This window comes from Larus michahellis, chromosome 5, assembly GCF_964199755.1.
Source record: "Larus michahellis chromosome 5, bLarMic1.1, whole genome shotgun sequence".
Classification (NCBI taxonomy): Eukaryota; Metazoa; Chordata; class Aves; order Charadriiformes; family Laridae; genus Larus; species Larus michahellis.
Genome location: NC_133900.1, coordinates 53,347,473 through 53,369,345, shown reverse-complemented (window position 1 = coordinate 53,369,345; position 21,873 = coordinate 53,347,473). Strand labels below are relative to the sequence as shown.

General features: G+C 39.8%; 1 protein-coding gene across 1 annotated transcript in view; it reads right to left on the bottom strand.

Annotated features, from left to right (window-relative positions):
• Positions 1 to 18,674, bottom strand: part of UVSSA (UV stimulated scaffold protein A) — a 57,753-nt gene extending 39,079 nt beyond the window's left edge. Inside the window, exons 1-7 of the mRNA XM_074587356.1 lie at positions 18,588 to 18,674; positions 18,260 to 18,551; positions 17,636 to 17,966; positions 13,130 to 13,250; positions 11,529 to 11,963; positions 10,243 to 10,352; positions 9,486 to 9,614 (exon numbers count right to left, since the gene is read on the bottom strand). Coding sequence (XP_074443457.1) covers positions 9,486 to 9,614; positions 10,243 to 10,352; positions 11,529 to 11,963; positions 13,130 to 13,250; positions 17,636 to 17,966; positions 18,260 to 18,357 — 1,224 coding nt within the window. The 5' untranslated portion in view covers positions 18,358 to 18,551; positions 18,588 to 18,674. The remainder of the gene's footprint in view (positions 1 to 9,485; positions 9,615 to 10,242; positions 10,353 to 11,528; positions 11,964 to 13,129; positions 13,251 to 17,635; positions 17,967 to 18,259; positions 18,552 to 18,587) is intronic.
• Positions 18,675 to 21,873: the final 3,199 nt, after the last annotated feature.

Below are 21,873 nucleotides of genomic sequence, written 5' to 3'. Positions count from 1 at the left end.
CATTCTATTTGTAGTTGCTCAACAGCACACAGGCTACTTGGCCAGTCTGATTTTTATTTAGGAATGCACTTTTCACATTATTTCATAATTTCCAAAAGTTAGTAAAAATGCTTACAGGGTTACAGCCCAACAGTTAGCCTAAATACAATGCTGGAGACCCAGTGTACCTTACTCCAAAATGCTCTAGCAACATAAACCACCCAGTGAACCAGTTTTCCTTAAAACAATGTACACTAGCCAGAGTCTGTGAGTATTGTCACAATCCTAGAAACGCAAGGTTGAGACTTACTCAAGTCTTGTGCCAAAGCCCTCTCCATCCCACCCAGTGATATATAGAGCTTGGATATGTGCACTGGAAGGTCAGTAGTGGTGAGGCGCGCTGCACAAAGCCTGTATCACTCTGGATTACTAGCTACTGCATCTCTGGACCCTAGCAAGCTCAAGGTCCCAGATAAGCTTGAGAGAGACTTTAATAAAAAGCAGCAAAAATTTACTCAAAGAGACCAATAGGTCTCAAGGCGCAAGACAGTTCAAAAAACGTTGGATGTTAATGATGCATTGTTTAGAAGAAATTATTATGTCCGATATACTCAATGAATTAGCCTGTGCATTTACAGTTTCATAGCGGACAGCAAATAAAGGTAGTCTGGAAAATTGGTGCATTTAACAAAACTATCATCTTGGGAAGATATTGCAAGGCAAGTTTAATACTTCTTTAGCAGTAACCACACAAGATATATCCTCAGATGTATCTTCACACCTCACAACTTGGGCTCCTACCATCCACCAAAATCAACAGTACTAGGTTGCATAAATATTCTTAAGCCTTAGGAAAGTACATCAAAAAGGCAAAGCTCTCTTGCATAACCCAAATTTTTCATCAAATAAATACCACATTCAGGGGAGGCGTAACAGTTTTATTTAAGTTACCTCCAAGTTTAACAATGTCTTTCATTTCCATGCATCCCAGAAAGCTAAAACAGAAGTCTGTTACCCTTCATTATTAAAGCTAACAAAGTTCCCCAACATAAAAAAAAAAAATGACTCCTACAAAACTTACACTGAAAACCTACATTTGATATCTATATTTAGTTTGTATTATCAAAAGTGACTGTAGCATTCATCCCTTAAATGTCTTCGTGTAATACGAAAATAAAGGTTACATCTTACTTTGAGAAATATAGGAATGTACTGCTCCCATGCAGTTACTGTACATACTTCAGGCACTACATCTTATTACACACTAGAAAAGAATATATTTTAACAGTAATAGCTGGTATGTTTTTTTCATCCAGTTTTTAGTTCACACTGGGAGAGGAGATAATCATAATCACTCCATCAATTTGCATCCCCGGACTAAAGTAAAGACTGACCCTCCATAATTGGATCTGCATTACCTGAGTTTATTTAGTTACTGAAAGGGACAGTTTCACTATCTGAGCTTAATGCTCAGATATCTTCTGCAAAGAAGTCTTCTCTGGATTAGGTTCCAGTCAGTTCATGTCCCTGCTGCAACAGGAGCTCCATTGCTGGTATGAGGGAGACACTGGGAATCATCAGGGGAGGAAACAGAGACAGGTCTATCCCTTTTGATTGTTGCTCATGTTTAGATCATCTTTAAGCCAACCATAAAATCACTACCGAAATATATAAGTTGTTTCCTTGAAATAGTACAACAGCAACCTGTACAAAAAACCCACCTGCTAAGAGGTAGATTTGGTAAATGCATACACATGAAGAAAGAGCTGATATTTTTAATGTTTTGGTAATTGAAGAATCGATTAAATAATTTTAAGAAAAGAAGAGGCAAGCATAAAACAGCGTTGTACACACTACCTGTGCCTTGAAAACCAAACTTGGTTTCTCCTTAACTTATGGATAACCATGAGTAAGGGAACTCCATAAAATGCCTACTCAGTTTTCCTTTCATCTTAACACAAAAGGAAAGTATCGCACTAAGGTGGGATGAAGCCAGCAAAGCTACAAGCCAAGCAATGTAAAAATCACATTTAGAGTCCATGCTCTGATAGGAACGTACCCAGGACAGAGTTCCCAAAACACTTCCCATTCCTAAAACCAGAGGGAAATCCCTAATTGTTGTCACTAAAGAAGAAAGCAGCTGTCACATAGGCACTGTCAGGTTTAGAAGTGTTACCCTGAACAGCCACTATACCTGAACTACGGCACCCTTCTTTCTGGGCTAACCATCTTCCTCTACATGGTGTTCCCTGCACATCAGTTCAGATGAAATTGTTTAAAGCCATTGTTTAAGGCTGCAGTGAGGTCGAAGACTGGCTATATCCATTTCTGGACCAAAAAGTTTTTTTATGGTCAGATAACTCAAAGATCAACCAAAACCACCTCTTTCTTTTCCCCTCCACAAAGAAGTCTTTAGGTTTTCCAGCGCTTTTCAGCTAGTCCAAGTTATCTATGAGACAACGAACAGTATTCCTATGATCCCTTGAAATATCTTAGGCAATATTTTGAATTATTTAACTTTATGTTTCAGAGGCCTATGCATGATAAAAGCTAACTTTTAGAGCTGAAGGGGGGGAAGAATTCTCATTACTAGTTATTTTCTTTATGAAATTTTAGGAAATGTGCTTTTCATCTAAAATGTGATATAACAAGATTCCCATTAGCATGCATTCATACAAAAAAGTCCTACTGCATTTGATAGATTGCCACCTATCACTTAGACAAGATCAAACTCATGCTACTAAAACTTTGTATACACCACCAATGTATGTCCCCCTCTCCTGATATAATCTGCACACACATATGCTGTAAAATCAGTAACTAAATTGCAGCTTACTTCAGTGATCACATCTATGAATGAAACTGAACTACACAGTTGTTAAAAATTATTTCACATGCTGTATTTTGATAAATATACATCTCAATTAAATAAACCTAATTTATTACAGGCACCAAGTCAACAAAATATCCTATGCAATACATAATTTTACATCTATTCCTGATTGTGGAATTTAGGTACAAAGATATCATTAGATGTGAATATATTTACTTTAATATTACTGCATAAACTGAGTTTAAATGTGTTAGTACGTGTTCTGAGCCTGAAAATTTTCCTCCTTTTCCGTTTTTATAAATACAAATTTAGCAGTGTACCTTCATGAACCTGACAAATATATTACATTCACGTCAATAAACTGTATCCCCTTCTAAGGTACAATGGATAAAAAGCAGGAAGCAAATTTATATCCACTAGCTAAAGAGTACACACTGCTCAGTATTCATAGATGAATCAAGGGAGATGACCCTTCGGCCTGAAAAACTTAAATACTTAACATAAGGGTTAACTTGATGATAGAGACATCCTACTTTATTTTACACTCTATTAGAAAAGCTCCAAATTGCATTGTGCGACCTGCGAATCAGATAGGGATCAGAGGTCGTCACAGTGACAACTTTAAGAATTCATGGCTAGATCTGCATAACAAGATATTTTTAATAACTTTGTAACAGCGGCAGGCTGCATAGCCAGTACAATGCATAAAATATACCACAGCAACATTCATCTCTAAAAAAGAAAAAAAACCACCCCAAAACATCAGACTAACTGATTAGACACTTTAACAAGAGAGTACTATTTTGAGGGTTAATTTTACAATGTTTTGTTTTATATCAGTCCTACATTCTGATAAGACTTAAAAAACCTGAAAAGCTCTTTTATCTGAAAAGTGATTATGAAAGAGACGTTTCACAGACAGAAATAATTATCATATGATGGTTAAAATGGGGGAAGGAGGAAGCATAAGCATCTGCATGACTTATTTAATATTTTGTGTTTACTTTTACAGCTCTGGTTGACCTGGCTTTTTTGATAAATACTAGCTAGACAAAATAAATAATTTAAAATGTTGCCTGGCCTACTACTTCAACCGTACAAACATTATTAAACTTTATTTATTCTGAACACGCTACATGCTAATGGTGTATACAATCTGATAAAAGACATCGTTAGGTGTAATGCTGATTTAATTATCAAATATTGATATATTTCTATTAAGTTTTAGATAACATACTAACAATCAACACCAAGTTACTATTAAAATCTCAACATTAAACACTTCTGGTTTTCAAAGGGCAACTTTGTTAAGAGTTAGGGTTTTTATTTGTGTCCCATTTAAAAGCATCACCTGAGGAAAAGATTTCTCTTACAGAGGCTCCTTGGTCTGAGTATGTTTTAGCAGATGGGGGTTCAGGCATGGTTAGGGATCACTACGGACAATTAGTCACCCCCCAGAAACAACTTCTCTAAAGTGGAGAGGAAAAAAAGGAGGATGTGACTACAAGAAGCTGTTACAGAAACCAGAAAGCAGTCAGCTGGACTGGATTCTCTACGGCAGAAAGAAGCAGAAAATAAAAACAATACAGCCTTTGCTTTTGATCTAAAATTCAAGTGTGACTTTTTTTTTTTTTTTTTAAAGCAGGCATTAACTTAAGTAAAAGACAAGACTTATAAAAGAGCTGATTATAAAGCTACAAAATGATTAGGTAGAAACAACTCATTAGCATTGATAAAATGCCAAGCTGTAGTTGAAGATGTGGAAACAAAATCAGCAATACTCTTGCAGCCAAGTAATTGGTAGAGCTCTTGGCTTAATTTATTACATATTAAAATTTTAATCTTTTTATGTGTTAAAATATTTTAAGACTAAATTATGACCAGCAAATATTTAACTTGTAAATGTAATACGTAACAATGTTTTGACATTATTCTTTCAGAAAAAAATCTGGCTTGCATTGCAGTAAGGTTTGAGGATCATATCAGGTTCTGGACAACACAAGGACGGCCTTCTCCAAATCTAATTATTAATGGCATTATTGAATTCAACCAGATGTTTCACATGGATAAAATTAAGTACACGAATAAATCAAGATCAAGCACATGCTTAGATTTGACAGAAGATAAAGAAAGGTGAAACAAAAAGTAATGAAGACAGTTAATGAAAAACTATATATCCCTGGTTGTTAATATAACTTGAAATTAGAAATTCAAAATGTAATAGGCCTGTTTAACGATCACTCTGCCAACAGACAAATGAGCGCCGAGATGCTTCTCACGTCGCATTACCTACTAGCTTTTATCTGTCCAAGTTTTATCCAGCCTGAGTAGTAAACCTTTTATGGCTTCCCAAAGGTAATTACATAAGAGATAAATATACTCTCAGTGTACCAAAAATAGCTAACGAGCTACATTTCTATTAACAATGTGAGGACTTCAAGTATTATCCTAATTATAGAAATAAGTGAAAGGTAGTGTGCATGATTTAAAATACCATACACACTCTCAGAACTTCTAAAAATTGCAAGATCATTTGTTTCTAATCAGCTCCAAATCAGACACTAAACAACAAAAAAAATTAAAATCTAGTATTTTAAGAAAAGCAGGAAGACATTAACAAATGAAACTTTCTAACCAGCAAAAAATATTTTTAAAGGAACATTTTAGCCATAAGTGAGTTATTCCCACAAAAGAATGAAACCTCTGGAAACAGCAATTTCTGTTTAAACACCAATCTCAGTCAATAATTAAAACTGTACTTCTATAAGAATTCATCCAAATAGAGTCAAGAATTAATTTGAAGTGTCCCTGGTGTACTGCTGTTGTAGTAAGCTCACCTGGAAAAACAGAATGAGATGATGTCTGACTTTGGATAAAGCTGGCGTAGAGAAAAATGTGGAGCATGCAGTATGCACTCCCTCTGCTGGGCACTGAAGTTATCCTGAGCAGGCGTTCCGAGAAAGAAGGGGATGTAAGAGCATCCAGGTACCGTGAAATAAAAACCCTTTTACAGCTTCTGCCCTCTTCCCCTAGATTCAGCTAAAACTCAGATTCACAGAAAAATGGATTTCAAAACTCTTGTTTATACTTTCAAAATACATTTCCTATCAGAAATCAACACCCGATTCACACTCCAGACAAGTATTTAACTACAGTGAACTTAACTTGTGTAAGCACACAGAAAATTATTTGCCTTTGACCAACACGGTAGGACTGTCTTTTTTTTGATTGTCCCCCACCCGTTTGAAAAAATAACAGCTCAGAAAGAAATATCTTGATGACTTCTGATCTACTGGGGGCACAGCAATGGGAAGAAGGAATGGGTGGTCTGGGCAGCTGAGATGTAGTAATATTTACAAAATCTGCTGCAAGGGATTTGTTTGTATACAGTCAAAGGATAAGTTTTGCTGTTCTTTTCCCTTTCTTCCCACAGCTCCTGAGAGGTAAGCATAGAAAGGTGCCATAGCCTACTTGTGTTGGCAGGGTTTAAGCGTTAACATAAAAATGATGGCACTCCTTTTAATTAAGGCTTTCTGATGGTTTGAGTTCTTCACTGTCACGGAGGAGAAAAGAAAGAGACGGTTATATCTCATGTCACAATTAACCATTTTAAGTCAAAGTTTCTCACTGCATAAAGTTCAGTGCTTTCCTTCAAGTAACTTTGTATAAGAGAAGTTCTATAAACCTACAGAAAGGTCTCCTGCAGTTTTAAAAGCAGTGGGGCTTTTACATTTTTCGGTAAAGATAAGGCAAAAAAACTTCAGAGAAAATAATTTGTGCTAATTTTCTAACATGCTCTAATTGCCTAAAGATACTGCCTTGCACACTCAGGCTCCACAATCTGGAAAAATGCAGTGAGAAATAATGGAAAGCATGGAGATAACAGCGAGGATTGACAAAAGCAGACACCTTCATGCACCAACCAAATGATTATTCTTGTTGAAGACAGGCCAGGTAACCACCAACTTCTTCCTCTCAATGTAATTTACATCCAGCTATGCTGCTGGTATATTCATACTGAACCAGAGCATCAAGAATTACCCCAATTATACAGGCCTTACTTTCATCTCAGCTATGTGCAAGTGTAACTGCTCAGCTAAATGACAGTACTAACGGTATGTGGCAATGGTAAGGGACCCTAGGACCTTCCTTCTTTCAAGTGGCAATTTAAACCTCTGTGGGATTGAGAGGTATAGTAAGTAGGGTTCATAGTAACAAGTCTCTTCCAGTTTCACTGTACAACCTCTCACTAAGACCTTCCCTGTATCAACTTTCTTGATCTCAATTTGAGGGTGCATAAAGCCTTTCGTCACCCTCATTGGACAGAACAGAACAGGTGAAGAGAGGGGAAATTAGGGACCACAGAAGCACAGAGAACAAGCACAATGAAAAAACAGAATGTCTGAGAAGACTGGGCAAGCCGAAGTCCCCAGCCAAGTTTTCAAGTCCCTATCATTCTGTTTTATATTTGCTGATAAAACAAAACTACTTTCTCCCTGAAGGTAAGGCTTGCCTGTGGTGCAGGATCATTACTACACTTGAAATGAGCAAGTACACACATAATTCACCTTTCCGTTCTCCAGCTAACGATACATATACCTCAGATTGCAGTCACTAGCTGCCAGGAAAACTGCTAGCATATCCAAATGTAGAGATGTCACAGATCAACTACAAGCTAGACAATTTACACAGGACCCTCCGTACTCAGACACTTTATTTACACTCTCTCTCTCTGCTTACTAAATGCTCCCCTTGATTTCTAGGTGTGCTGATCTCTACACATGAGCAGGTACAGCACTCACTGATTCCATGTGCTAACAACACCCGTAATGCACTGAGCTCTGTCGGGACAGGGTGGCTGCGAGCCAGTGCTTTGAAGGACTGTCTATCAGTGCTTCTTCTCTTGGGTCTAAAGATAGAGAAGGTAGCAAAACTTTGTCATGGCAAAAACTATAGCTCCAATGAAATGACACAAGGATGTACAGACAGAAGCAACAATACATAATACAAGCGGCAATGCTGAATTAAAGAGGAGCTGCGTGCAGCGTTTCATACACTGAGACATGTAAATATTTGGCAGATGGGGATTCAATAATCACAGTCTAAGAGATGCTGTTTATTCTGTTCTATCAGACTCTCATTTCACTGTCATTTTATGTTTCAACAAAGTAATTTGACGTGTTAATAAGAGATAATTTATACGGTTTCCTTCTGCAGTACAAAACTCTCTAAGTTCAGGTTATAAATTTAAAGTAACTCAGCACTAACGCTAAATTTGGGTATTTTTTACTGTAGAAAACCCCTAGGAATAATTATATATTGCTTTCAATGCTTAAATTAGCATCTCAATCTGCATTGCTTCACTTTGAATGTATTCTTTGTGAGCACTGCTATGTATTTTACTTTTTTTTTCCCCCCCTTCTAATGATGGAATTTATTAGCTTTCAAGCCTTATATGGATAGCATTGATCAATCTCCAGAAGTGGTAACAATACCACTTTAAATACATACACATGCACACACACGAAAATCAAGGCTTGAATGTCCTTTCTATCTTGCAAGAAATATAGCAACCAATATTCCATGCAGAGGTGCAGCAAATGAAGTCCTGTCAAGCAAATGGCAGGAATGACAGCAGATGTCTGGATTCCTTCATAGCTGGTTGCATAAAGGTAGCACACATATTTCACTGGAGAAAAAAAAGCCCTCTGACAAGACAGTCTTTCAGTACTTTTCATTCAGAGTTGGCATTTTTGACTGGTGCGGTACATCAGTAGGTAATAAGATGATGAACCAGATTAATCTTGGTAAGTTTCATTTGCACAATGAAAGCAAAGTTTACAACACTCATTCACGGCTAAACAAGGCTATCACAATTTAGTCTAACGTATAACATCCAGACCAAATTCTTACAATCCAGTCATACACCAGACTCCCCTCCGGACCCTGACCCAAACCACTTATTTTCATGTCAAGCTATACAGTAATTCCGTTTGATCACAGCCAACGGATGTAAGTATTATGTAGCTCTGCTTCTTAGTTACATGAACAAGTCATAGATCCCTTTTTGGATCCGAGAAAAGTATTTGATCTTTCAGACTCCGTTTATTCACAAGTTTTACATATTTCACAAAAACTGTCACAGGTAGCTAATCTTTGTGAAATATTTTGACTCTTTAAAGCTTTATATAACAACTAATTCTCTTAAGATATCCTCAATCATATTACATGCTCACTAGAAAGAGCAAATGCTCCAAAGCAGAGACGCTACTTTCCTGAATTGTGAGACACTAGCATAGTTTGGCAAGTTATAAAAGAACATCAGTAATACAGCGTTTACTGAGAAATATGCACAAAAGAAGCTGAGGACGAAGTGTTACACATGAAAAAACTAAGAGCAAATAAAATCTGAACTTAACCACTTCTCTATCCTAAACAACAACAATGCTGCCTTACATGGTTTTGTCTAATAACTGAGCCCCTAGCATATTACACGGGTATTTAGTGCAACTTTCTTGAGTGAAGCTACAACCATCTGAATTCACGTACTTTTCAATAAAATTTGTGTTGAAAAGTTTCCCAGATGAAGGTTTAAGAGAAAGTGCATTTTTTGTATACAGGCTAAACATTACTAATGGTCCTCTCCAGTAAAACAGAATGTTAAGAAACTCACCACTTTTCTTTTTCTGGCTTTGAAGGAAATGTTCATTTCCTTGTATTTCTTCATAGCAGTCTCCAATTTATTCTTGAGACCAATGGCACATCTTAGCCGATCATCATTTATTCCTGCTCTGGTAAATAACTGCAAAGCAAGAAATCAACATTCTTTTTCTTTTTTCTAGACATCTGAGCCAAAAAACATTTTCGGTTTTCCTTCACAATTAATGAAACAATATGGTCACAAATTCCATTATTTTAGAAGTAACAAGTAAGGCCACTTGTTTTCCTATCTAGAACACAAAAGCTAGTAGCAACTACTAAAGACAAACAAAGAATGAACAGCTGGTATAAACATCACCTGAGAGTGTCCTTCTATAGGCCAAATTCCATGCATGAGCCTCCTTGAGCAGTAATATCAACTGACAGAACAGACATGCTGTTTTTCTGATATAGACATGTCAGACGAAAACAAGCCGTGTTTTACTTTACCCCTTTGTGAAGGAGTCCTATTTTACTATATCTTTAAAAAGAAAAAAGTATGACTGTAGGTAGTATATCTAATGCCGAGAGCCATCAAACAAGTTATGTAGCTCCTATAGTCTCCTTTCATCCACCCCTAATGAACTAGAAATCTTTTCTATTTGCATCAATGTTTCTTCAACCTGAATTTCCTTTTTGCTCACGGTCCCTCAAGATTTACTGTACCCCAGTCCTTGCTTCTCCATCTTTTTATTAAAAAAAAAATGAAAAGAATTGTCTCTTTATCCCACCTGAATCCAGGACTGCACAGAAGGCCAGAACTTATTGCTGAGGAGTTTGTGAGCATCCATGACATTGTTTATTATGGCAGTATTATCTTCATTCTCATGCACTTTTATATCTGCCCAAAACAGGGTAAAAAAGAGTTAGTGTATGATGTTTATAGTATCTTCACTACAGGATCTAAAGAAGGTAAGTGGAAGAAGTGGACGTGAACATTTCTAAAACACTTGATCAGTTCAGGGAAAGTTACAAACATCAGAATGTTTCTCTGTTCAGTATTAATTATTCTACCATTATCCACACGTTAAAAAAAAAAAAAAATCGTAGGAAAAGATGAAATGCTTTCAGTCCAGGGCTGACAGAAAGAGTTGTGAAGCCATCACTACTAAGGAATCAGCAAATAAACCACAAACAAGTGCAGTCTTATTATTTACATTACGTTTTGTCCTAGGTTCAAATAACTGGGCCTTATTGTACCAGTTTCTGCATATTCAATATAAAATAATCCCTCCCTCAGTGGCAACAGGGACTTGATTGTCAAAGAAGCCAAATATGCCACTATCCAAGTAAAAATAGTACTTTTCACCCATTAGTCATTCATAAGCCCCACAGATACATTTCCGATTTTGTTGTCTGAATGCACAGAAGTAGATACCTGCCTTACTGGCTGTTTGCACATGAAATTCTATTAGGACAGTATTTGTAAGAGACTTCACTTAGATTACCAAAACACAAACTGTCCTAATTTTTCTAGAGGTAACTCACGTTAGCAAAGTTATATAAGAAAGGTATAATCATAATCCTTAAGAATTCCTAGCAAAACTACTTACTACTTCTTGCAAGTTGTCACTAGCAAGGAAAAAAAAAAGTTTAAGAAACACTCAATTGTAATATTTTTAAATTAGCATCTTATACCCCAGCTATTGAGAGAAAGAAAGAGGTGACTAGTGAAGTGTATGAGAAAGAAAATTATATATGGTACACAGATATTTTTTTTAATACAGGAAACTCATCTTATTATAGATACTATGAAGTGCTGTAATGTGGTTATAACAACTAATACAGAAGTTCAGTCTTAGAAGGTAATTAATAAAATCTGTTAAACACAAGGACACCCAAACCTAAGAATGGTTACTAGATGAACCAGAAACAGAAAAGAACTCCAAAATAAATCTGCGTGGTGTCCAGGAATCCCAGCATTTAAGTCACAGAAAAAAAAAACCCAAACCAAAAAACTAAAAGCACTTCAGACAAAGGCTGCCTCCAGCTATATGTGAAAAATTTTTCCAGGTACCTGTGGAGATTTCAAGGTCTAGAGTATACTTATGCGAAATAAGCCCATAATTCCTAACAAAAGTCTGGTAATCATCATCATTGGTAGCAGGGACACCAGATTGAACTTCTGAGCATGTGCCTTCATCTAATTCTTTTTGCTCAGGCTTCTCCTGTTTCTCATCCAACTCTTTGCTTTTATCAGTTCTAACACACTGAGAAACAGAAAGAATGTCCTTGCTGCAGCATGGCTGTTCATCATCCACGCATCCAAAATAGGACTGGTTAATTTCCATCTGGGAGGACAAGGGGGATGCAGGTCTATCCTCATTAGCAGACATTTGTTTGTTGGCTTCCAGTTCCACGTCATTCACAGTGAAGTCGAAAGGATCTGGCATCAGAAGCCGGAAACAGTTTTCCATCTCTGTCACTGTGTTGGCAATCTCTTGGGACATTTCTATCAAGACACAATTGTTTTAGAATATTGTTAAATACTGTAAAATGCTAATATCTCCAGAGCAGACACAGATTTATGAAACAAGACTGCCAAAAGGGTAATCCTTTTATTGAGTAATCAGTGAAAATTTAGCTATACAGATTTCTTTCTGCTGCAGAAATTGTCCTTATAAAAGTGACAATACTTTTCTTAAGCAGGAAATCTAGAGTTTCCTGAGCTAGGAATTTAGAATCAGTGTTCCTCCTTTCCCTACCCTCTCTAAAATTTCACTATGCAAAGATGACACAGGTACTTCATAAAATTTGAAGGAGAAAAAGGTTCAATGAGGATATTCTTAGTGATCTTGGCGCATAATCATTCTACAGCCATGAATGTTATAGTTGCTTGTAGATGTAGCCATGAATACATGCTATTGGTCAAAAAGATGCTACCAATAAAAATGACTTTGAGAAGGTTAAATCTCTTTAAAATTCCACGCTCGTGTATGAAAACGTTTCCAGCATGCAGAATAACTGCAGACACAATTAGATGCATTGCATATACCGAAGTAATTGAATTAAATAATCCTTTGTAACTGCAACATAACATCCTTACTATCTCTGTTCTTTCGTATTACAGAAATATGTTTGCCATGTACATGTTACTTAGAGATTCATCCTCCAGTTAGACACATTTTTTAGCAGCAGTATGATACTTTTCATAGATATCCTACACTGCATCCAGGATTCCTATGCAGACCACTGCCTATACTTCTGGCACATGATGACCATATATACAATATAATTAAGGTCATCAGTCCACAAGGTATTGAGAAGTCTGTGCCTAATCACAGAAATTAAGCCACTAGCTCCAAAAAGTCTTGTGATCTTGCTTGAGGTTATGCATTCATACTTTACTGAATTACAGACAAGACCTTTACTTGCTAACTTCTCTTTTTTTTTTTTTCCTCCCCCTATCTCTTCATACTACCTGAGCTCACAGGACTTGTTTCTCCTGATATTCTTTAGGCAAGAGAGACAGAGGGTCGAATGTACTAGTCCCGCCCTCTGTGCTCAGCTGTTATTTGGATAGCTATTCTCTTAGAATTTGTCTTAGATAAACTTAAAAAAGGTTGCTTTAAAACTGAACAAAAATACCCCAACACTAAAAGAACAGAAGCAACTCACCTTCCATTTCTTTTTCAGCTCTTTTGGCTTTCTCTTTGCAAATGTTCTCCAATCGTTTTTGCTTCTCCTCTTCCCTCTTCCTTTCAGCCACAGTTCTGGCATGCACATCTTGAAAATCCACCTAAGGAGGAAATGAAGAAAAAAGTGTAACATTGCTTCTAAGAAATATATAGAAAATCCACTTCCTAAGATCCTTATCTGTGGTGAAAAAATCCTCTAACATCAGCGATCAGCCAAAAGCTTGGCAGTACTTCCTTTTATCTCCTCTCCTCCTAGAATCAATAACTACAGTAATTCTGAACAAGTTTTTACTTCTACTAATAAGGGACTGCTGAGAATCAACGGCTTTCAGAAAGGAATCATAAGGTAGAAAACCAAACCCAGTTAAATTTCCACATGTAAATTGCAGGAATAAACTGGGAGACCTCTGTCACAGCATTGGAGACAAGGGGTTAGGGGGAATGAGCAGGAACACACTACACAGGCTAAGTATTCAAATTATATGAAAACGTCACATTAGGCCCACTGTTAGTAAAGGAAATCTAGGAAAATTTGTAAGCACTATTACCACAAGTATACCTATCACTTACTGAAGAACTTCGTAAGCAAGGAAAGTAGAAAAGGTGACATTCAAATTCATTTAAGACGACCACATTTTGGATTTTACAAGTACATTTGTTGGATTTGGGGATTGAGGGACAGGTTACCATGCAGTCTCACTTTACCTTCTTACGACTAAAACAGAAACATAAATCTGAGTGATTCAAAATGCCGTTTCTTAAAATATTTGCAATGGGGCTTTTTTTAGTTTGCTCTTAGAAGGGCTTGAAAATGTAAATATTTTTCACTTCTGTTTTAAGGAAAGGAGTCTTGATTATGTTATTGCATAAGGAAACCTCTTTGAAAAAGGAAAACACATTATTTCCTTTTGATTGCTACCACATAACTTTTGTTAACTTCAATACAGATCATCTTGAGAGCCGAGCAAGCCTGTACTTTGCTGCTAATAAAGTTCGCAGACTCTCTGGAGCTACATCTATATTACAAGCACCCACTGAACATTTGTCGGTATTGCCACTGAGAGATGATCAAGCTTGTCAACATACAGTAACGGTTCCCAGATACTGACATCCTACACCAATACTTTGGAGCCACAGAAGAGTAAAACAGCAAAGCTGAATCTCACTTATGAGGCACAGGTCCAGACAACACTGAGATCATTCTACACAGGACAAATAAGTCTCACTTTCTATCTGTTCCCAGAAGATCTCTCCTGAAACACGTACATGGATTTAATAGCCATGGGTCAAGAAAACAAAGTACATCCTACAACTGAAGTTCGCTTATTTTTACCCAATCAAGAATTTTATTGGTGTCTGATCTCAAACTTACTGAAACATTTATATATTTGTTCAGCATTAAGCTAGTAGGTAACTCCATTAAACACTATGGAAGTTAAAAACAAATGCTTGAACTTGGGCTTAACCACATACTAAAGTAAATGTTCCTATTGCTGAATAATCCCTACAGTGTGCAATAAGCCTTAAATAATACTTGTAAAAAAACCCTTATGTAAAAACTTTAAAGACAAATTGTTTTATATAAAAGCCTTTAGGAGCAAAAGGATACTTCAGCTTTCATATAAACTGGCATGGAGAGTCTCCATCAGTTTAGGAAGAAAGGCACAATTACCAATCTATTTTTTTATTGGGGAATGGGGGGTGGGCAGAGGGATGGTAGGGAAAAGAGTTAGTTTCATACCCTATAGCAGCACTTGGCTCATCAGGGTGAGCTTTTTTGATTTTCAGAATCCTATTTTTCTACCGAGTTCACATAGCTCTCAACACAGTAGCAGGAGAAACAGATCCTCCCAAAGAGCAGCATCAGCCACAAAAACGGAACAAAGATACAGAACCCAGGAACTACAGCTACTGTTTCTAGGCAGTCAGACTGGACTTGCACAGAAAACAAGAAATAGCTAGAGTTCCCTAAATCACAACTTCTGCTGCATACCAGAATACCTACAGTGGAGTCATTTGCCCATGCTTTCCCCTTTTGTCCCAAAAGGACCAGCCACATGCTGCTCTGATGCATTGTTTCATGTTTTGGCACTTGTCCAGATGCCCCTCTTACAACACCTGCCAAATCATCATGGTTTGCCATTGATAACAATAGCGTACCTCACATACTAGGTATCTATCACCAACCAACTCTGCAGCACGTACAAAGCTTTGAGTTGTCCAAAACAGGGCACTCTTACAGAAGCCTCACAAGGTCAGAATAACTCAGGGCACAGCTCACTTGCTACCTGAGGTCACCACAAACTCACAAACTTGGTCAGAACCCATCCAACCTCATTTAGGTGATATGGACTGAAACCAGAGTTGTTGTTCTGCCTCTGTATCGGTGTAGGCTATACGAAGCCTTTTTGCATTGGTCTGTACTTTTTGGAACTGGATGTGATGAGGTGCAAACAATTATTCTTGATTTAAAGGGTGTAAGTAGTGGGCTTAGACAACTACTGCAGCTTTTGTGAAAATATTGAAGTACAGCAGTAAGATACTCTATATTGAGCTGCTCAAAATTCTGTTTACGCCATAACTGCAGTTCACTCCAATTTCATCCATGCTTTCCTCAAATGCAAAGATACTATAATACGACTCAGTTGCCTAAATATGCAAACATTTGGAAATATTTGAAATCTTCCCTCCCCCTTGCCCTTCTTCTTTTTTTAAACTTTGAGACAGGAGCTTGAAAACAATTATTTTCAGATATACTGAAATATTATTTGTACTTGAAGTCAAACTGTTATATAGGTAAACACTTGGTACCTACTATTATGGACCTAATAACATTAAAACAGTGGGTAGCTCTCCAGGTTTACACCCTAAGAGGTCATCTTCTGACCAACTGTATATAAGGTGATTTTGGTGATAATTAAAAAAACAAAACAAAACAAAACAACCAAGAACCACAAACCGTACACAGAGCTAACACTCCTCTCAAGTTGCCCTATACTACTGTGCCAAACCTGTAATAGAACCCTGTATTAAAAAGAGGTTTAGCACATAAAAAACACAACTTTGTAATAATTTATTTTTAAATTTTAAACCAGCAGCTTTTGCAAGCTGCGCCCAGCTCAGACAGCAGGCCCCAGGATGGCCCTCGGGGGCAGCAGATGTAATTTACTACTAGAAAGTACAAATGCCTCCTCAAATCTTTTGGTTCTTTCTCACACTTCAAGTATTAAACCAGCAAAAGGCCGGTTAGGTCTGTTGGCTTATCTCAACGCTTTAAGTACAAGAGTTATCAAACTACGTAAGATTGTTTCTATTGGTACTAATGTTTCTAGAAGTACTCAAACTCAGCTGCTATAGAAAACGGTACAGCCAATCTTGCTGGGTAGCATAGTATCCCAAACACAAGACCGGGTGATCACTTTTCGTATCTGGGGACCAGGCTTAAACCACAGGACCACAGACAGACAAGCCAAACTTCAGCAGACTTTTTGTGTACTTGCATGTTCAATTTGGTGAAACTGTATTATTATCTGTTAAAGCTCCCTCGTCTCCATCTTGTATTTCCCCTTGTCACTTTCATTTAGGTTTTTTTTCTTTTCTTTCTTAAACAAGACAACAAGGTTCTGTGAGCAGATGCCAAGAACTGTATAGAAAAAGAACACAGTACAATAAACATACAAGTAGTGTACACTAGTAGCTTAGTGTGGAACCAGAACAACAGAAATACACCATGTATCACAAAGGTTTTTGATCTACTGTTAGGAACACTGAACAGCTGCCTTTCTAAAGGGAAAAAGAATCAATGTGTTTATTGAAAGCCTGATATTAGCATTGTAGCTAGTGTGAATGTTCCAAATTTCATTATTTGCACCTCCAAAGAGATACTAAAGGAGAAGAATGTTCAAAACATCATGACTTGAAGCCTAGAAGGGAGAGATAAAAGCAACTGCTTACATACAAGCAACTTCTCTTTAATAAAACTTCTTGTATAACACACTAAAACTGCAGCTGAGGGGAGGCAGCACCTACGCTTACCATCTCTGTTGTACAGTGGAAGGAAGCTAGAACTGGACAGCTCAGTACAAAAATCAGTCTAGTTTAAACTGGCATAGAAAGACTTAATAGCCAATGATCCTCAGTTTCAAGTGTAACCATTATTTCCGTTCTAAAAACTCTATACTTCAGTGCTGCAGGTAGGAATCAGCGGGCGAAAACCTACCGGTGAGCAATACTTTTCGCACCCTAAAAGAAAAGGCTAGTTGAGTTCAGCTCTCAGTACAAGCTTGGAGTTTTTAAAACTTTACAATACTGCAAGATGAACAAAAAGGTTGGAATTTGTCTTTCAAAGACCATGGTCAACAGGATGCCTCCTAAAGACAATGTAATTTCCAACACCTTTCCTTTTATATTTATTGGTTTCCTTGCTTTAAACACCTCCTAGAGATCATCACCTAAAACCACACACAGAAGTAAAAATGCAGAGTACCTTCTTATTCTGCTTTAAGAAGCGGTATCCCAGAGAAAGCTTCTTATAGGCCTCTCCATACTTCTCATGCCAGTCCTGCACTGACTTAATGGCTGCTTTCCTCAGTTTCTGTGCCACCTCTCTGGGCGGCGGAAGAGGCTGCTCGTGGTCTATCCCCACCGTCAGCTCCAAGAACTCTTGGAAATTGGAAATTACTAGCGTCCGGAATTGATGGGATCGGGTGAACAATTCCTGCACGATTTGGAAAGCCGAGAAGCGCATCTCAGCATGCTCCTCATTAAGCCGTGTCATCAGCAGGTGATAGGCATGGCTGATGTGTTCGTCTGAAGACCTGAGACCAGGAGAAGAAAAAAAAAAAAAAAAGGAGGATGAGTTACTAAAAGAGAAGTTTAGCACTTAAAAACCACAACTTGTAAATATTTATATTAAATTTTAAACCGGTAGCTTTTGCAAGCTGCGCCCAGCTGAGACAGCAGGCCCCGGGGCGGCCCCCGGGGACAGCCTCGCCGGCCGGCCGGCCCCGGGGATCAGCGTCGCTCCCGGGGGACGCTGCGAGGCCCGGTTTCCGTCCCGTTCCCTCCCGTCCCGTCCCCTCCCGCCCCAGGCGACGCCGGCCGGCCGTACTTGCAGATTTTCTTCAGTTCCTTCATCCTGCCGGGCTCCAGCCGCGGCTCCCCCGAGGTGGTGAGCTCCTCCACCAGCTCGGCCAGGCGCTGGTCCATCTCTGCCGGCACCGAGCTGAAGAGGACAACCGCCCCGCGGAGCCCCTCAGGCCCGGGGAGCCCTGTCAGGCCACCAGGACCTGGCTCTGGCCCGGCTCCGCTGCGGGCCTCCGCGGCGCCATTGCCCGCCCCTCAGGGGAAACCCCGCCCCTCGGGGGCTGCTACACCCACCCCCGCCCCGCGGCGGGTGGTACCTTCCTCACCCACCCCCGCCCCGCGGCGGGTGGTACCTTCCTCACCCCCCTCCGCCGGCGCCTACCACCGCCCCGCCGTCGCTTTACGCCAGCGATACCCCCCCCCCCCACCGGCTTCCACGCAGTGACGCCCGCGTGACGTCACGCCAGACGGAAGCGCGAATAGAGGTAGGCGGGGAAGGCCTTAAAGGGACCGCGCCTCGCTTGAAAGAGGGGGCTGTTAACCCCTTGCTGTCCGCAGGGCTGAGCCCCGGGGCAGGGCTGCACCAGCCCTGGTGGGGGGGAGCGAGCGGCCTCCACGAGGCCCCCGAGCCCGGCGGGGAGCAACGGCCGCTCACCTCAAAGCACCCTGTGATTACGGACCTCATTAGGATAGTTCCAAAGAACGGCTCAAAAAAGGCGGTGTTGAGCTCAAAAGCCCGGCCTGGAGGCCTGGCCCAGGCTGCGGAGGGGGCAGGCCGTGGGGCTGTGGAGAACTGGGCGCTGAGGCTACGGCCATGGCTGGGCCTGGCTGAGGTGCTGCCCCTCAGAGACCCCCCTGGGTGAAGGTGGTGACCCGTCAGGCATGGGGAGCGGAGCCCCCCCGTCCTTCACGCCTTGCAGTGGGGCATCCTCGGGGCTGTGAGGGGAGCCCAACCTTTGGCCTCCCGATTCTTCCCTCCGCCCGCAGCCTTTGCTATCTAAGAAGCTCATCAAGCGAGGAAGGCCCCATTCGTGGCACCCCGTAACCAGGCCCCTCCTCACTTCTGCATCGGAAGGTGAATTTTCTTCAGTGGCTGCTGCCATCCAGAGCCTAGAGGGCCTACAGAGGCTTTCACAATAGCTTCTCACGTGGGCTCTGTACACCACATGGACACAATTTGAGCTTTTTGTCATGGCTACGTAGGTTGCAGATGCAAGGATGTGGCGGAAGGAGCAAGTAAGCGAGCACAGTCCAGTACTCCCTCGCCAAAACTACGGTATTTTTTCCCAGCACTTCGTGACATTCCAGTGGTGTAAACGATGGATTTTCTCTTTGGGAAAGGTCCTCCACTTTGCAGCAGTTGGAAATTATGTTGGCTTTAGCATGGCGCAGGGATGAGAGGATTGTTACTGTGTAGCCCTAGCAAAATGGTACTTTTATGTACTAAAAACTGGAAGGAAACACAATGGTGAATCCAGCCCAGTTGTCAGGACTTTCAAGGGGAGTATTAGAGCATAACTGTGTTTATATGATACTTTTCACTTGAGAACCTCAGAGTGCTTTACAAATGTTGTAGGTAACCCCTCAGCATATGGAGGGAGAAATTGATGAAGGATCACAGTAATAGGAGAAGCTGAGGTACTGAGCATAGCAAGGGGGTGTTACCTACTTGTGTCTCATCCTTAAAGCACAGTACGCGTTCTGCTGCAGTTGGATAGTGGGGTTAACCAAGTGCTCCCTCGTCTTTTCCCACACGCAGGAAAGCATCCAGCACTTTACTCTGCACGCAGCTGTGCTCTAAGGGCATGACCCTGGCATGTGTCCTGCTCCCCTTAGGGTCACCTATAGTGAGAGAGAGATTAAAAGATTTGTCTGTATTCTGGTCTCCCTTTGCACCGTCCACACAGGTGTGGTTCAATTATTGGAGGTGGTGGAGCTGCCCTGGATTCACTCTTGGCAGCGCCTGACCCGCTTTTGGTTTTGGGTGCTCAGTTAGACATGTTCTGCAGGCCCCCATCTCTGAAAGCACTGATTAACCACTGGGGAAGATCAAGCCCTTGCAGGTGCCCACTTTGAACATCCTAAAGAGGGGAGACATTTAAAATATCCATTCACATCTGAAAATGTTGTTGGGTCCTTGAATAGTATTTCCGTTAATCCACAGTTAAGGCATGTGTTGGAAGTAATGTATGTGAATTGGTGTTGCAGCTGTCTCTACTTTCTACAAGCAATGAACTCTTATTTTCAAACAAATTTACTGCAGTTAATGAGTATATACATTTTGCAGTGATTCTGTTATTTCTGATTCGATACGTGAAACCAATGCCATCTTATTTCTTAATGTTTCTCCTTTCCTCATTGCCTTCCATCGAGTTAAATGGATTTCCATGTGAAAGCCACACACAATGGCACAGCTCATCATTAAAGTTTAGACGAGTTTACTCTTTCAATATTTCTCATTTTTCTATTTCTCTTCTTAATTTGATTGAAAGTGCCTGAACAACTGCTTTCTATTAGGTTATTGCTTGCAAAATTAGCATTGCTGTACTATCTAGAAACTGTATTTCAAAATGAGCCTCAAGCAACATACTTAACATCTACAAAGGCACCGATTTCATATCCATGCATAATGTTTAAAAAAATCCCTGCAAGGAGCCATATGGTTTTGCAAAGAATCAGTTGATGAATGAATGCTGAGTTGTGTAACTCATTCATGGTAGTCCCTTAGGCAACTCCCAGTGAGAGCTAAGCTATTTAATTATTTTTTTTTAATCAAAGACAATTACATAAAATTGTGTTTGCTCAAGTTGCAGAGTTTCTTTCCCCTTCTCTTTTTTAATGAACTTGGTAAATATCCACCATTCAAATATTTCCATACTCTCTCCATCTGGACCAACCTGATAAAAGGCTGAAGAGAGCCAGAACACCGAAGAATTCATTTAGCTTCAAAAGTCACAACCACTCTGCATCTGCATTGATTTTCCCCTGACACGACTGTTGTGGGCTGTTCAGTGTAGAAGAACACAGGACACTGTGTAAAGCAGAGGCAGAACCAAACACCACCTGCTACCCCTTTGAAGCCTCAAGGTTGAGTGTTACTATCAGTTTACACCTGGTTTCAGCAAAGCCTGAGTCTGCTGCTACATGTCATGGACCGTGACAGGTTGTTGACAGGTTGTTGATTCAAGAAGTTGCATTTCTTACCTCTGTGCTGAGAGATCAGCAAAAGCAATTCAGTTACACTTCGTGCATCATTCTCCAAAGTGACTGATACTTTGCAAGAGCAGAGACACTTCCAGAAATATTGTCCTGTCCATTACCTCTCCAGGATCTCAATGCTATCCTCACTGGCAAGAGGCATTTGCAATGTGAATGTTCTCCTACAAGATATCTCCAGGCATGACCAGTTGGTCCACCCCAAAATCACCGCCAAGTGGTCCGGTATCTTTGGGCAAATACTTATGCAAAGAAAACTCCAGAATTTTACCCATCGATACCAATTATTTGGGCCTGGGGTTTCTTGCATTAAAGAACAGCCATTTGTTCCATCTCAAATTTAAAAGGTCAAACTGATGGCTCCAGGAAGGATAGTTTCAGACTTTTCTGTAATACTACATTTTCTAGTGCAGCCTTTTTATA